This window comes from Erinaceus europaeus, chromosome 2, assembly GCF_950295315.1.
Source record: "Erinaceus europaeus chromosome 2, mEriEur2.1, whole genome shotgun sequence".
In the NCBI taxonomy this organism is placed as follows: Eukaryota; Metazoa; Chordata; class Mammalia; order Eulipotyphla; family Erinaceidae; genus Erinaceus; species Erinaceus europaeus.
Genome location: NC_080163.1, coordinates 110468308 through 110483943, shown reverse-complemented (window position 1 = coordinate 110483943; position 15636 = coordinate 110468308). Strand labels below are relative to the sequence as shown.

The 15636-nt window shown below is 40.9% G+C and overlaps 1 protein-coding gene across 1 annotated transcript in view; it reads right to left on the bottom strand.

The window, feature by feature from the left end:
- MSRA (methionine sulfoxide reductase A) overlaps positions 1 to 6408 on the bottom strand; it is a 365587-nt gene extending 359179 nt beyond the window's left edge. The window contains exon 1 of the mRNA XM_007517236.3: positions 6095 to 6408. Within this exon, the coding sequence (XP_007517298.1) occupies positions 6095 to 6230 (136 nt within the window). The 5' untranslated portion in view covers positions 6231 to 6408. The remainder of the gene's footprint in view (positions 1 to 6094) is intronic.
- Positions 6409 to 15636: the final 9228 nt, after the last annotated feature.

The window sequence follows — 15636 nt, the reverse complement described above, 5'->3', positions numbered from 1 at the left end:
CATAGTTAACATTCTTTGCACTTAAAAACTGGCTTTTGGACTCATACAGTTTATAGTGTTAAAGTAGCAATCTCTGAGTGTCATTATCAAGAACAGTTGTTAAGTGTGAGGAAGGTTGCTCAGTAGAATACATCCCCTGCATGCATGAGGCCCTGAGTTCAATCCCTATGAATATATATAATGACAAAGAGGTGTTCTCCTCACTCTTTCTCTTCCTCTCTTCCAATGGAAAAAATAAAAAAGAAGAGTTATTTAATTGGTCAAACAACTTCCCAATACATTAGAAGGTATCTATGTCATTTTCTGCCTTAGATCAATTAAATAAGTCATGTTAATAGGTTTCATAATATTGACACATCCCTGTATTCTGCAACGAACCCCTATTGCTAGATCCTGTTGACTCATGGCTATCTTAACACTTTTGCATCAATATTTGCAACTGAGACTGGTCTGAAATCTTATATTTTGTGCAATCTTTATCAAGTTTGGTTTCAATATTACACGTGTCTCTTAAAATAATCCAATCATTCTTCCAGTTCAAACAGTATTAGATTTATCTGCTGTTTAAATATTTACTAGAAGTCTCCTATAAAAACTGTCTGAACATAATGCTTTGAGAGGAGACAACTTTCTGACTTCATTTCACTATAAAAATCAATTTGTTTAAATATTCTACCTCTTCCTGGGGATCAGTATGGTCAATTATATTTTTCTAAAAGTTAACTCTTCAACTTTTTAATTTTAATTTCTAAGAATACAAATCTCTTTTATTATTCTTTAGATTAACTGCTTCTATTCTCCTTCCTCTCAATTCTTTTTTTTGTACATATGTCCATTTTTCTTTACTAGACTAGCTAAGAGTTTACATATTTTATTGTGGGGGGGAGGTATATAGCATAATGGTTATGCAAAGAAACTCTCATGTCTAAGGCTTCAAAGTCCTAAATTCAATCCCCAGCACCACCATAGACCAGAGCTGAGTAGTTTTCTCTGGTAGAAAAAAAAAGAAAGAAAGATATACACACACACACACACACACACACACACACAGGGCCAGGCGATGACGCACCTGGTCATGCACACACATTACATGTTCAAAAGGACCTGGGTCCAAGCTCCTGATCCCCACCTGCAGGGGGAAAGCTTCACAAGTGGTGAAGCAGAGTTGCAGGTGTCTCTCTGCCTCTTTCCCTTCTCCCTTCTCCCTCTCAATTTTTCTCTGTCTCTATCCAACAATAAATAAAAGGTTAAAAAATAAATATATATTGTCACAGTTCAATTATTTTCAGGGTCACCTTTGAAATTACTTATATTGTTCTGCTGTTTCTTTACTTAAAAATTCTGAAAAGAGTATAACTTTTAGGGGGCCAAGTGGTGGCACATCAAATTGAGCACACACATTCCCAACTGCAAGGACCTAAGTTTGAGCCCCTGCTCTCCACCTGCGGGGCGGGGGGGGGGGGGGGGGGGGGGAAGCTTCATGAGCAGTGAAGCAGGTCTGCAGGTGTCTCTCTTTCTCTCTCCTTCTCTGTCTCCCCCCACCTTCAATTTCTTGGCCCTATCTAATAAAAGAGAGAGAGACTATATCCTTTAGTGGGAGTTCTGCTTCTCCCTCTCCCCCAAATGGCATCACAATGCACACTATCTAAGAATGTAAAAGGCAAAAGAGGGATTAAATATGAGCTCAAGTTATCTTGAGTTGTCTTAAGTCAATGTTATCTTGAGCTTTATTTCCAAATCCCATACAGCCTGATTTAAAAAAAAAAATCATCAATCTCCAATACGCAAAATAAAAAGTGTCATATGAACTAAAATCTGTGCTTTCACAATAATTCACTAGAAATAATTTCGATTCTAATTATATTAAACTTACATTGTAACAATATGAGGTACTCTGAGGTTTGTTTTTTTAATATTTATTCCCTTTTGTTGCCTTTGTTGTTTTATTGTTATAGTTATTATTGTTGTTGTTGATGTTGTTGGATAGGACAGAGAGAAATGGAGAGAGAAGGGGAAGACAAGAGAGAGGGAGAGAAAGACAAACACTGCAGACCTGCTTTACCGCTTGTGAGGCGACTCCCCTGTAGTGGGGAGCCGTGGGCTCAAACCTGGATCCTTACCTGGCCCTTGCATTTTGGGCCACATGCACTTAACCCGCTGCGCTACCACTTGACTCCGGTGTTTTTTTTTATATATTTATTTATTTATTCCCTTTTGTTGCCCTTGTTGTAGTTATTATTGTTGTTGTTATTGATGGCAACGTTGTTGGATAGGACAGAGAGAAATGGAGAGAGGAGGGGAAGACAGAGAAGGGGAGATAAAGATAGACACCTGCAGACCTGCTTCACCGGTTGTGAAGCGATTCCCCTGCGGGGGGCGGGAGTGGCTCAAACCAGGATCCTTATGCCGGTCCTTGTGCTTTGCGCTATGTGCACTTAACCTGCTGAGCTACCACCGGACTCCCTCTGAGGTTTTAATGTTAAGTTTTCTACCTCTTACCTATCTCCAGTTAGTTAATCAAGCATGAATTCCCCTTTCCCCCAATCTCAAAGTTCTCTGAGGACCACTTTGCATCCAGACAAGGAAATAAAGACCACCTCCACATATCATATCAGGCATATGACTGTGTATCCTGCCAGTCAGCCAGTCCTGACGTATGCTTCAGATGAGGACAGCCAATTCCAAGTTAAGTTTTAATCCATCACCCAAAGTAGATCTATTCATGTTTTGATATACTGTGGGGAGCCTGGAAGAAATTAAACATTAAAGAACTTGGAAAGATTGAATCTTACTTTCTTGTAAAGGAGAAATCAACCACTATACTTCACTTAATAAAAAGATGTAAGTTTCCTTAAGGAAACAAGAAAAAAATGTAAAATTAAAGCTTAAAATGATAAGCCTTGGGCAGGGGCAGATAGCATAATGGTTATGCAAACAAACTACCATGCCTAAGGCTCTGAAGTCCCAGGTTCAAAACCCCACACCACTATAAGCCAGAGCTGACCAGTGCCCTGGTAAAAAAAAAATAAAATAAAAAATGATAAGCCTTAACACTAAAAGTTTTTTTTATAGGACAGAGAGAAATCAAGAAAGGACGGAAGACAGAGAGAGGGAGAGAAAGACAGACACCTGCAGACCTGCTTCACCACTTGTGAAGCGAGCCCCCTTGCAGATGGGGAACCAGGGACTCAAACCAGGATCCTTTTGCCTTTCTTTGTGCTTAGCGCAATGTGCATGTAACCCACTGCGATACTGCTTGACCCCCACCACCAAAAGTTTTTAATCAGAATATGCACTTGCTACAAGTTTGAGTCAAAGACACTTAAAGATAGACTTTATCTTCTAACATCAGATGGTAGTGTTTTTGTCACAAAAGCTTCAAGTTTACAACAACCAAAATACACCAAAAGAAGTAATACTTCATATTCTGGAATCAATCAGAACTTTCAATAACCTGTCAACAAGGAGGAATCCCAGGAATGGAAACTAGAAAAGCTACCATCTAAAAATGTTATGGGGGGGGGGGGAGTTAAAGCAGTTGAACAAGGATATATGCCTTGTAGGCTTGGGCCTGCTCCATAAAAAGCAGATTACTGACCTAGATATAGAGATGCTTGCACTCTGGTTTGGCTGTTATGAGTTATATGGATAGGGAAAATGAAAATGTCTGGGAACTGGGGCTTCACTTTAAGAAATATCTGCACCAAGTAAATCTATTCAGACGATTACTACTTGGATGTGTGGGTCTTTACTGTCTGCAAACTGCTCAGTCTATAACAGCAACGGACTGGTTCAGCTTTTGCAACTTATACTGGGCATTCTAGGATCATCTTTCTCATTCATGACTTTTATACTATTGATTGGGGGGGCGGTGGTCTTTTCAATTTTCTAAAGTTTGGGAAGCACAGCTAGGTAAAGATAAAAAAAATAAATAAAAGCAGGGCACCAAAGTAAAACCCTGTGGTAAAGGGGAAGGTGGCCATTGGGTTTGGGGGGGGGGGGAGGGGAGAATAAGACAATCTTTTGGTGGTGGGAATGGTGTTTATGTACACTCCTATTAAAGTGTAGACATATAAACCACTATTTAATTAATATGAGAGGGGAAAAATTGATCATATGTCCAGAACTTCTTAAAACACAGACTGAGTCTTTTTAATACAATAGACTGTCTTTGATATGTTGACTCTCTCAAAAGCCTAGACCTGGGAGAACAGAAGCAACTGGTAGCACAGCTATATACAAGATGCTGGGTATTATACCCCAAACCCTAACAAAGGAACTTTCCAAAGTTAACCCAATCACCAAATAATGTGATGATAACAATAACTATCCATTGTCTTCTGGAACCCTAAGACAGCAGGAACCTCACATTTCCACTATAGAGCCTATTATTTCCCCCAGTCCTGGAACCTTAGGGTGGGGCCCACTTTCCTGCATGCTTGTCTCAATCCAAATCAAATAATATTGCATCCACAGATCCCAACCGAATCAACGCAACGAGTGCCACCCCAGCATGCTTCACTTCAGACTGTGTCCAGAGACTTCAGGTGTGGAATGACAACCCTTCAGCTTTATCACTCGGGTGAGACCTTTCCTTTCATAGTATTCTCTAATTCCATTCCAGGTGTTCCACTCCCCAATAAAGTCCCCAAACCTAGATATACACGAGGTTCTGTGAGAGAGTGTATGTTCACACGTATCCATAAACTACTGCAAAATATATACCTGAAAGCAGAAGTACACTAGAGTTTGCAGTGAGTACCCCCCCAACACTTCCTCTCCACTATTCCAAGCTTTGCGTCCATGATTGCTCAACAATTTGTTTGGCTTCGTATGTTAACTCTCTTTTCAGTCACCAGGTTCCAGATGTCATCAGGATGCCGGCCAGGCTTCCCTGGACTGAAGACCCCACCAATGTGCCCTGGAGCTCCGCGTCCCCAGAGACCCACCCTACTAGGGAAAGAGAGAGGCAGACTGGGAGTATGGACCGACCAGTCAACACCCATGTTCAGCAGGGAAGCAATTACAGAAGCCAGACCTTCTACCTTCTGCAACCCACAACGACCCTGGGTCCATGCTCCCAGAGGGATAGAGAATGGGAAAGCTACTGGGGAGGTGATGGGATATGGAGATCGGGTGGTGGGAACTGTGTGGAACTGTACTCCTCTTATCCTATGTTTTTGTTAACGTCTCCTTTCTTAAATAAATTTTTTTTTAATTTTAATAAATAAATATAGGGGGTTGGGCGGTAGCGCAGCGGGTTAAGCAGACGTGGCACAAAGCGCAAGGACCAGCACAGGATCCCGATTCGAGCCCCCGGCTCCCCACCTGCAGGAGCATCTCTTCACAGGCGGTGAAGCAGGTCTGCAGGTGTCTTTCTCTCCTCGTTTCTGTTTTCCCCTCCTCTCTCCACTTCTCTCTGTCCTGTCTAACAATGACATCAATAGCAGCGATAATAACTAGAATGATCAAAAAAAAAAAAATTTTTAAAAACCAGGGCAACGAAAGGGAAAAAGTGGCCTCCAGGAGCAGTGGATTCGTGGTGTAGGCACCGAGCCCCAGCAATAAGCCTGGAGGAAATAAAATAAAATAAAATAAAATAAATAATAAAAACTAAGCACAGGCCCTCCCTAGAGGAGCCCTGAGTTGGAGCGCACCAAGCAGCTCCGGAAAATTTGGGGCGGGATCTGAGCAGTTCCTGGGGTTGGACAGAAGCTGAGGTTAATCATTGCAACCAGAACCTGGAACTGAGGTGCAGCTTTGTTCGTGTCCACTACTGTTCTGCTTGCAAGGACCCCAGAGCAAATAGGGTCATAAGAGGCCTAGCATATCAGCAGCAAGGAGACCGGAGTTAGGGGTGGACGGCGAGTTGTTCTCTCCTGCCCAGTCTGCACTAACTCCAATACACTGGACTCCTTCAGCGTGCTCTTTCTGCTTTTAAAATGAGAGAGTAAACAAAGAGGATAGACTTAAGGCCCACAGCCCAGTCAGAAGCCTCTCTGCGCATGTGTAGACTCGGTCTCCCGCTAGCTGGCGGCTTCCTCCGGGCAGCGGCGGAGGAAGAAGGGTGCGCATGCGCAGCTTGAGTCCTTACCCGCCACGGGAATCTGCTCTTTCCGGCCCGGCAGAGCCTGGTCTGGGCTGACGATTCGGGAGGCGGAGTCGCCCATTCTCGCGGGGGGAACGGGGCTGCGGAGAAGCTGACAGGATCTCCTGATGGCGGAGAGCATGAGCCAGGCGCTGCCAGGAGGGACAGCGCGACTGTACAGCGGCCGCTGCAGATTGACTGTGCGGGCGAGGCCGTCCCGGACCCGGGTTACCTAAGGCCTGGGCCGGCACAGCTGGTCCTGGGGCGTGATCTGCCCGGGAGGGGGTACACGGGGCGCTGGCACCAGCCGGCTACTTCCGGTTCGGCTTCCGTCCAAAGTTCCTGGGCTGAGTGGGGACAGAGTGCGGGTGCGACGGCGGGACTGAGTACGATAAGCCGCAAAGGACAAAAATGACGATGTGTCACCTTTGCTTTTCTAGTTGGTTCCCTTTTGGCTTAGTGGATCTCTTGTCCCATAAACTGATAAGACAGCTCGCCTGCCAGACCGGGCGGAGGCTGCTATTGGAGCCTTTAGGGAGATGAGTGCGCAAGATGATGACTTGCCCGAAATTAAATGGGAGCACCATGTTCAATGAATAAAAACTTCAGAATAGGGATCATTTCCAATATAATGTTTCTCTTTGTGCAAAATGTATAGGTGCACACATGAAGTGACTATCAAATAAGGATTTTTGTTTGTTTTTGTTTTGAGAGAAAAAAAAAAAACAGACCACTGCTCAGCCTTGACGTGTAGCGTGTTTGGTCTCAAACTTAGGATCTTGGGTTTGAGGCCAGGCCCTCTACTCGAGCCCTGAGCTGAATCCTTGACTCTAAAAATAAGTATTTGTATAGAATAAGTACACATTAAATATTTTTGGTAAACCCATTTTACAGGAGAAAAAAATAGAGAAGGAAAGCACTTTAGGTGAACTTCATATGGTCATTCTTGTTTCTTAAATCATGCAACATAAGCGTTTGTTCCTGTGACAAAATTTCAGCCCCCCAAAAAAAACAGGGTGGGTGGAGCCCAGATGGGTGACTTAGGAGTCCATATGTGAGAGTGTGCGTGTGCGTGTGTTTTCCACAAATGTTCTGCCAAAATGGGCGGATAATCTCAAATGAGGGAAGGCACATCAGATTAGCAGCCACAGAAACAGAGAAAGGTTTTATCCTGCCTCCCCCACAGGATTTAGTTCCCCACTTTGTTTTAATGTGGTCTGGATGGTAATGTAAGGGTTCCAACAGGATTAACTCTATGGTATTGGAGAATATGGTCAGACATGTAACATTAAACTTGGAGTATTTATTTTGTAATTTAGATTTTCCTCTGGGCAGTTTGCCTGGTAGTTTTCTTTTGATTTATTTGTTTTTGCTATGAGGTTGCACAAAATAGACTGTACAAACCTTTCCTGAAAATTTCCTAAGTCTCCTTTGAGACTTTTGATGCCTCGCCACTGCTAAGTATTTCTAAAATTCAGATCATACTTCCATCAAAGAAAAGATTTTTATGGACTTTTTAAAAATTACTTCCTGTTAATATTCTGCAATTAAGAATTGTTGACATGAATTTAAAACACACAATGCTAAGTTGAAAAGTATAGCAGAGCTACATTATGTAATAGGCTATAAACAGCACTGAAGAAAAAAATAAGAGTGCAAATTTGTTGTTGGGACAAGTCTACTGCTTTCTCTTTCTTACGTTAACATTGTTACAAGATCCTGAAGTGTCCCTCAGACTTACTTTTATTTTAAAATATAAACATTCCTAGAGGGGGGTAAAAACCTTTCAAAGCTTCTTTTCATAAAATGGGCTTTTGGGGAGCCGGCGGTAGCGCAACGGGTTAAGCACGCATGGCACAAAGCGCAAGGATCGGCTTAAGAATCCTGAAGACCCCACCAATGTGTCCTGGAGCTCCGCTTCCCCAGAGGCCCACCCTACTAGGGAAAGAGAGAGGCAGACTGGGAGTATGGACCTACCGGTCAACGCCCATGTTCAGTGGGGAAGCAATTACAGAAGCCAGACCTTCTACCTTCTGCAACCCACAATGACCCTGGGTCCATGCTCCCAGAGGGCTAGAGAATGGGAAAGCTATCGGGGGAGGGGGTGGGATATGGAGATTGGGTGGTGGGAATTGTGTGGAGTTGTACCCCACCTACCCTATGGTTTTGTTAATTGATCCTTTCTTAAATAAATAATAATAATAATAAAGAATCCTGGAGCCCCCAACTCCCCACCTGCAGGGTCCTCTCTTCACAGGCAGTGAAGCAGGTCTGCAGGTGTCTTTCTCTCCCCCTCTCTGGCTTCCCCTCCTCTCTCTAATTCTCTCTATCCTAACGACGATATCAATAACAATAACAATAATAACTATAACATCAATAAAAAACAAGGGCAGCAAAAGGGAAAACAAATAATTTTTTTTTTTTAATAGGCTTCTGGCTTAATTTACCAGAACACTTTGCAAGAATGGTCGTATTACTGTTTTTGTTACTGTTGTTTGTTGAGAGAATTAAATACCTTCAACAATACCATTTTCTTTAATAGCACTTCCTTTTCTTCAAACTCACCTCCTAATGTTTTTGTGCTCTCTGATCTGAGCTTGCCTCTGTTATCCACTGCACACTGTTTGTTGTTGTTGTTGTTATTCTTGAGATTATGTCCTGATTTTCCAAGAAATCTAACTATATGATCTTTAGGACTGCAGTCTAAGCATCTATTTTGATATAAAATATCAAAATGACCCTAAATTGACCCTAAAATAGACAACTTAAATGAAATAAAAGTTTAATTCTTTCATATGTAACAATCTGAAGAAAGGTCAGCACTAAGCTGGAGCATGTACTTTCTCCTGTAATATCTTATGCTGATTAACTCAGATTGTGTGCTTAATGGTTATGTATGATTTCACTGGACCAAAACCCCAGTCTTAATACAATATTTTATTTATTTTTTTAAAGATTCATTTATTTTCATAAGAGAGCAGAACATGATTCAGCTCTGGTTCATGGTAATGCTGGTGACTGAACCTGGGATCTCTGGAGCCTCAACCATAAAGTCTAGTGTGCTACTGCTGGCACAGTCTTCGAAGCCCAGAATCCTAACTAAAATAATAAAATTTCTTTTCTGCTTATTCAAAAATGACTCTGCCTTTCCCACTTGGAGATAAGAATATTTAGTGCTCTACTTCAAAAGTAGGGCTAGGTTTCAGTTGAGGTATAGATTAAGTTACTCTAAATCCAAGTGTACTGTATCTGAAGCACAATATTGTTGTTGTTGTTTATTCTCAGGCCATAGGTAGGTGCTTTGGGGTTACTACTACTCTTTTTCCTAGCTTCACTCTTGAACCTATCACATCTATCTTAGCGCCACAAAAAAAAAAAAAAAAAGCAGGAAGGAAAAGAGGTGTGTATATCTCAGATTTCAGAGTGTGTCCCAGAGGTAGCACATGTTATTCCTAGTCATTCTGTTGACCTGACTAGAGTCATGGCCACATCTAACTCTTGAGAATGTAGAAGTTTAAATTTTCTAACTATGTGTCCAACTGGTAATTAACAGTTTTGTAGTTCAAGTAGTGAAGATGGTGATTTTTTTTTTAATGATGAAATACTTTACAAGACGATTGTCACAGGGATAAATTTTGATATCTTCCCAAACTACGTGTCAGCACACCTCACCCCCTATCAAACTGAGACTGGTATTTTTTGAGTTCTTCACTTTGGTCCGAGGTATAATGTATTCATTTTGGTGATGGTTTCTTTTGCTATGCATGAGCTTTTCAATTTAATATAGTCCTGTTGGCTTATTTGGGCTTTTGTTTTCCTTTCAAATGAACTCAAATCTCTGGAAATATTTCTGAAAATGACATTCTGGAGTGTTTCGCCAATATTTTTTACAAGACACTTTATAGTTTCTGATCTAACACCCAGTTTGTTGAGTTGACTTTTGTGCATGATATGATAGAGTGATCCTGTTTTCTACACAATTTTCTCAATATCATTTATTAAATGACCAAAAAAAACCCTTTTATTTTCAAGACTACTTTGCCATAAATTAACTGTCCAGGGGCAGGGGAGATATCATAATACTTATTCAAAAAGACTCATATTTAAGACTCCAAGGTCGCAAGTTCAATCCCTTACACCACAATAGGCCAGAACTGAGCAGTACTCTGGTAAAATAATAAATAATTAATTGACTGTTCATATATGTAAATTTTTATTTCTGGACTCCTAATTTTATCCCATATATCTGTGTGTCCTTTTTTATTATTATTATTCTAGTACCACTTGGTATGGATTGCTATAGCATTATGTTCTTTGAAGTCAGGAAATATGCCTGCATTCTTATTCGTTTGTTTGTTTGTTTGTTTGTTTGTTTTTGTAAAGATTTATTTATCCATGAGGAAAAAAAGAAGAAAGAACCAAAACATCACTCTGGCACATGTGATGTTGGTAATGGGAACTCAGAGGTGAGCTAATAATCTGGATAAAGAATAGAAAAGCTATCAGGGGAGGGGATGGAATACGGAGTTCTGGTGGTGGGAATTGTGTCAAGTTGTACCCCTCTTATCCTATGGTTTTTGTCAGTGTTTCCTTTATATAAATAAAAAATTTTAAAAAATAAAGATTGGGAGAAGTTACTGGTCTAAGGTCTAGTTATATGTGCAAAGAAAAAAAAAAACTTTAAAAGTTGCCAAGTGCCATTAGTCCCCAACCCCCACCTGCAGTCCCCACCACCCCACCCCCAGTAAAGTTAAGTTTAAAAAACTTTCCAGATAACAAAGTCCATTCTTAGATCCCAGTTCTACACTCTAGAAGGAATTCTAAAGGTACTGGCTTTCCCCACTGGAAACTTCTTAGTCATGATCCTCCACCATTCTACCTGAAGGGTATATTAAAGAGTTGCACAGTTTCCTGGGAAGTTGCACTTTTTTTTTAAATATGTTATCTTTTAGGCATGGTTATAGGCTATTGTGAAGTTTCTTACTGGTGCAATTTTTGAGGGACTATGGGTTACTTTAGGATCAAACAGATATATGCAATTGCAAGTTAGATTTGTAGCTCCTTTGTCAATTAAATTTTGAAAAAATATTAAATCAATTTGGAGCCTGTTTATTTCTTTAACAATTCTTTTTTTTTCCTTTAACAATTCTATGTACCAATAACCACAGCTGAAGATCTCAACTAGCCATAACCATTCAGCCTAACTATTATTTATTTTTTAATTTGTTTATTGGGGGATTAATGTTTACAGTTGACAGTAAATAGAATAGTTTTTACATGTACTATTTATTTTTATTTTCTGGGATCAATACTGTTGTTTCTGTCTGCTAACTATTACCCTAATGATAGCCAGCAAAAAAATACAAATAAACAAAACCAGTAGGTTTGGTTGAAAAGTTGATGTTCTTGATCTTTACTATGTAATGACTTCCACTATATGGCAGATAGCACTTTGCTTATGATCCCTGAGAAAGTCTTGGGGAAAGTCTTGGGGTAACAGTTTCATATCTTGCTATTGGGAGTATCTTTTGGCTTTATCAAAACTGTAAAACCCCAAATAACCATACTCAGTCCATGTGTATTGCTGAGTGCAGGCAGGGAACTCTCAAGTCTTAGCAGAGCTATATTTCCTTCCTTCTGCTAACAAAATGACTAGCTTTCATTGGAGTTCAGGTGTTTTTTTCTATTATTTCTTTATTAGGGATTAATGTTTTATAGTCGACAGTAAATACAATTGTATGTACATGCATAATATTTCCCAGTTTTCCACAGAACAATACAACCCCCATTAGGTCCTCTGCCATAATATTCCAGGACCTGAACCTTCCCCCACACCAGTCTTTTACTTTGGTGCTGTACACCATGGGGTTCAGGTTTCTTTTTTTTAATTCTTTTTATTATCTTTATTTATTTGTTGGATAGAAACAGCCAGAAATCAAGAGGGGCAGGGGAGATAGGGAGAGAGTCAGAGAGACACCTGTAGCACTGCTTCACCACTCGTGAAGTTTTTCCCATGCAGGTGGGGACCAGGGGTTCAAACCTGGGTTCATGTGCATTGTAACGTGCACTTAACTAGGTGCGCCACCAGCCAGCCCCACGGAGTTCAGGTTTCTTAAAGGACTTTGTTCAAGGAAGTGGGAAGCAACCCTCAACCAAAAATGTTTGTCTCTTACTGAATTTCAAATCTTCTTTTTTTATATATAGATTTTTTTTTGGTTTTTTATTTTTTATATTTATTTATGTTTATTTATTTATTTATTTATTATATAGAGACAGCCAGAAACCAAGATGAAATGGGGAGTTAGAGAAGGAGAGAGACAGACAGACACCTGTAGCATTGCTTCACCGCTCATGAAGCTTTCCCCCTACAGGTGGGGACGGGGCCTCAAACTTGGGTCCTTGCACATTGTAACATGTGCACTCAACCAGGTGTGCCAGAACCCGGCACCTCAAATCTTACTTCTATCAAGAACATGTATTGCAAGTGTTCAGCCAGTGCTGGTTGAATGAGTCCCCCCATCAGTCACAGCATCTTCCAAGACAACTGCTTACATTTCTCTATGATCCTTTCTAATCTCATATCAGAATGTTTAGGAATCCTGATGCAAACAGGACTTCTCTCCTGTTATCTTACTATTCTCCAGTTACTCGATAAGCTTCATTTTACAAAGCCTTACAGAGGATTAGCTGATATACAAACACTGCATATACTTAATGTGTAAATTTGGTGAGTTTGGACATACATAAATACCCATAAAGCATCACCACAGTCAAGGTAGTAGACCACTACCTCCTGAAGTTTTCTGTGTCCTTTTGTTTTTGTGTGGTATGAACACTTAACATGAGCTGGGAGGCATGGCCATGGACTAACAGGGATTCCCACCCAACAATTCCCTGTTTCCTCCTCTCTTCAGATCCTAGAAAACACCACTCATTCTCTTTGGTGCTTCTGTGATTTGACTATTTTAGGTGACTTATATAAGAGGAATAATGCACTATTTTAATCACATCTGTCCTCAAAACAACAGATAACTGCAATGGGCCTAAACAGAATCCACTAACTACAACTGAAACATCCACAGCCTCAGCCACCAAGTTGCCGATGCTATCATGATTCCATCCTGATTTCTCTGGGCGGATGACCTCACCACTTCAGAGTTCTGTCTTACTAGGGAAAGATAGAAACAGGCTGGGGGGTATGAATCGAGCTATCAATGCCTATGTCTAGTGGAGAAACAATTACAGAAGCAAGAACTCCCACTTTTGCACCCCAAAAACAATTTTTTTAAAGATTTTATTCATTTATTAATGAGAAACATAGGAGAAGAGAGAAAGAGCCAGACACCACTCTGGTACATGTGCTGCCGGGGATTGAACTCAGGACCTCGTGCTTGAGAGTTTGATGTTTTATCCACTGCTCCACCTCCCAGACCACCCAAAAACAATTTTGATCCATACTTCCAGTGGGGGAGAAATGATAGCAAGAAGAGGACCAGAGGGCTCTGAACTCCAAGTCCATCTGGAACTGGAGAGAGAGGAGGAAAAAGGAAGGGACATTTGGATGTAATAATTGTGTGTGTGTGTGTGTGTTTGTGTGTGTGTGTGTGTGTGTGTGTGTGTCTTGGAAAGGAAGAGAAAAAGGGACCCCCCCCAAAAAAAAGGCCAAATATATACAACTATAGACAGATGGTTGTAGAAATAATAGTTGACCATATTTGCAACCTTGGGAGAGCTGCTATAAGTTACAATGGAGGGATTAGGGATCCAGAACTCTGATGGTTGGAACCATGTGGAGTTGTACCCCTGTTATCTTGTAATTTTGTAAATCAATATTAAATCACTAAAAAAATAAATAAATAAGAAGAGGGGAGTCAGGCGATAGCACAACGGGTTAAGGGCAAGTGGCTCAAAGCACAAGGACCAGGGTAAGGATCCCGGTTCGAGCCCCTGGCTCCCCACCTGTAGGGGAGTCGCTTCATAAGCGGTGAAGTAGGTCTGCAGGTGTCTTTCTCTTCCTCTGTCTGTTTTCCCCTCCCCTCTCCATTTCTCTCTGTCCTATCCAAAAGCGACAACATCATCAACAACAACAATAATAACTACAACAATAAAACAACAAGGGCAACAAAAGGGGATAAATAAATAAAAAGAAACCTTTTAAAAAAATAAATAAGAAGAACACTTAACATGAGGTCTACCCTTTGAATAAAATGTGAAGTGCACAGTACAGTATCATTAATTATAATGTACAAGAGAATTCTAGAAATTAGTCATTATATAACTGAAACTTTGTCCCACCCAACAATTCCCTATTTCCTCCTCTCTTCAGATCCTAGAAAACACCATTCTACTTGGTGCTTCTGTGATTTGACTATTTTATGTTACTTATATAAGAGGAATAATGCACTATTTGTCTTTCTGTGACTGGCTTACTATATATAGATTCTGTGATTTGACTATTTTAGGTAACTTATATAAGAGGACTATAGCATAATGTCTTTCAAGTTCATCCATACTGTTACAGATGGAAAGATTTTACCCCTTTTTAAGGTTGAGTAATATTTTTGTATACATTTGGTATATTTTCTTTTTCCATTTATTCATTGATGGATATTTTGTATCCATGCCTTAGCTAGAATGAACATGGGACTGAAGGCATTTTTACAGAATGTTTATAAGACCTTTTGGGAATATAACATGATGGATATGCAGAAAGCTTTCATTTTTAGAGCACTTTTATGTTAACAAAATTAAGAAGTACAGGATTTTCTAATCCTACACTTACATAGCCTCCACACTACCAACTTCATTCTCCAGAATGGGTACATTGGTGACTAAGGACAAACCCTACATTCACACATCATAATCATTCAGAGTTCATAATTTTAAAAAATATTTATTTAGGGGGGTCGGGCAGTGGCGCAGTGGGTTAAGCGCATGTGGCGCAAAGCGCAAGGACCGGCATAAGGATCGCGGTTCGAGCCCCCGGTTCCCCACCTGCAGGGGAGTCGCTTCACAGGCGGTGAAGCAGGTCTGCAGGTGTCTATCTTTCTCTCCCCCTCTCTGTCTTCCCCTCCTCTCTCCATTTCTCTCTGTCCTATCCAACAACGAATAGCGTCAACAATGGCAATAATAATAACCACAATGAGGCTACAACAACAAGGGCAACAAAAGGGGGAAAAAATGGCCTCCAGGAGTGGTGGATTCATGGTGCAGGCACCGAGCCCAGCAATAACCCTGGAGGGAAAAAACATATATATATTCCATTTTGTTGCCCTTGTTGTTTTATTGTTGTAGTTACTATTCTTGTTATTATTGATGTCGTCATTGTTGGACAAGACAGAGAGAAATGGAGAGAGGAGGGGAAGACAGAGAGGGGGAGAGCAAGATAGACACCTGCAGACCTGCTTTACCGTTTGCAAAGTGACTCCCCTGCAGGTGGGGAGCCAGGTGCTCGAACTGGGATCCTTACACCAGTCCTAGGGCTAGACCTTGCGCTTTGCACCACCAGCACCTAACCCGCTACACTACCTTCTGACCCCCCAGAATTC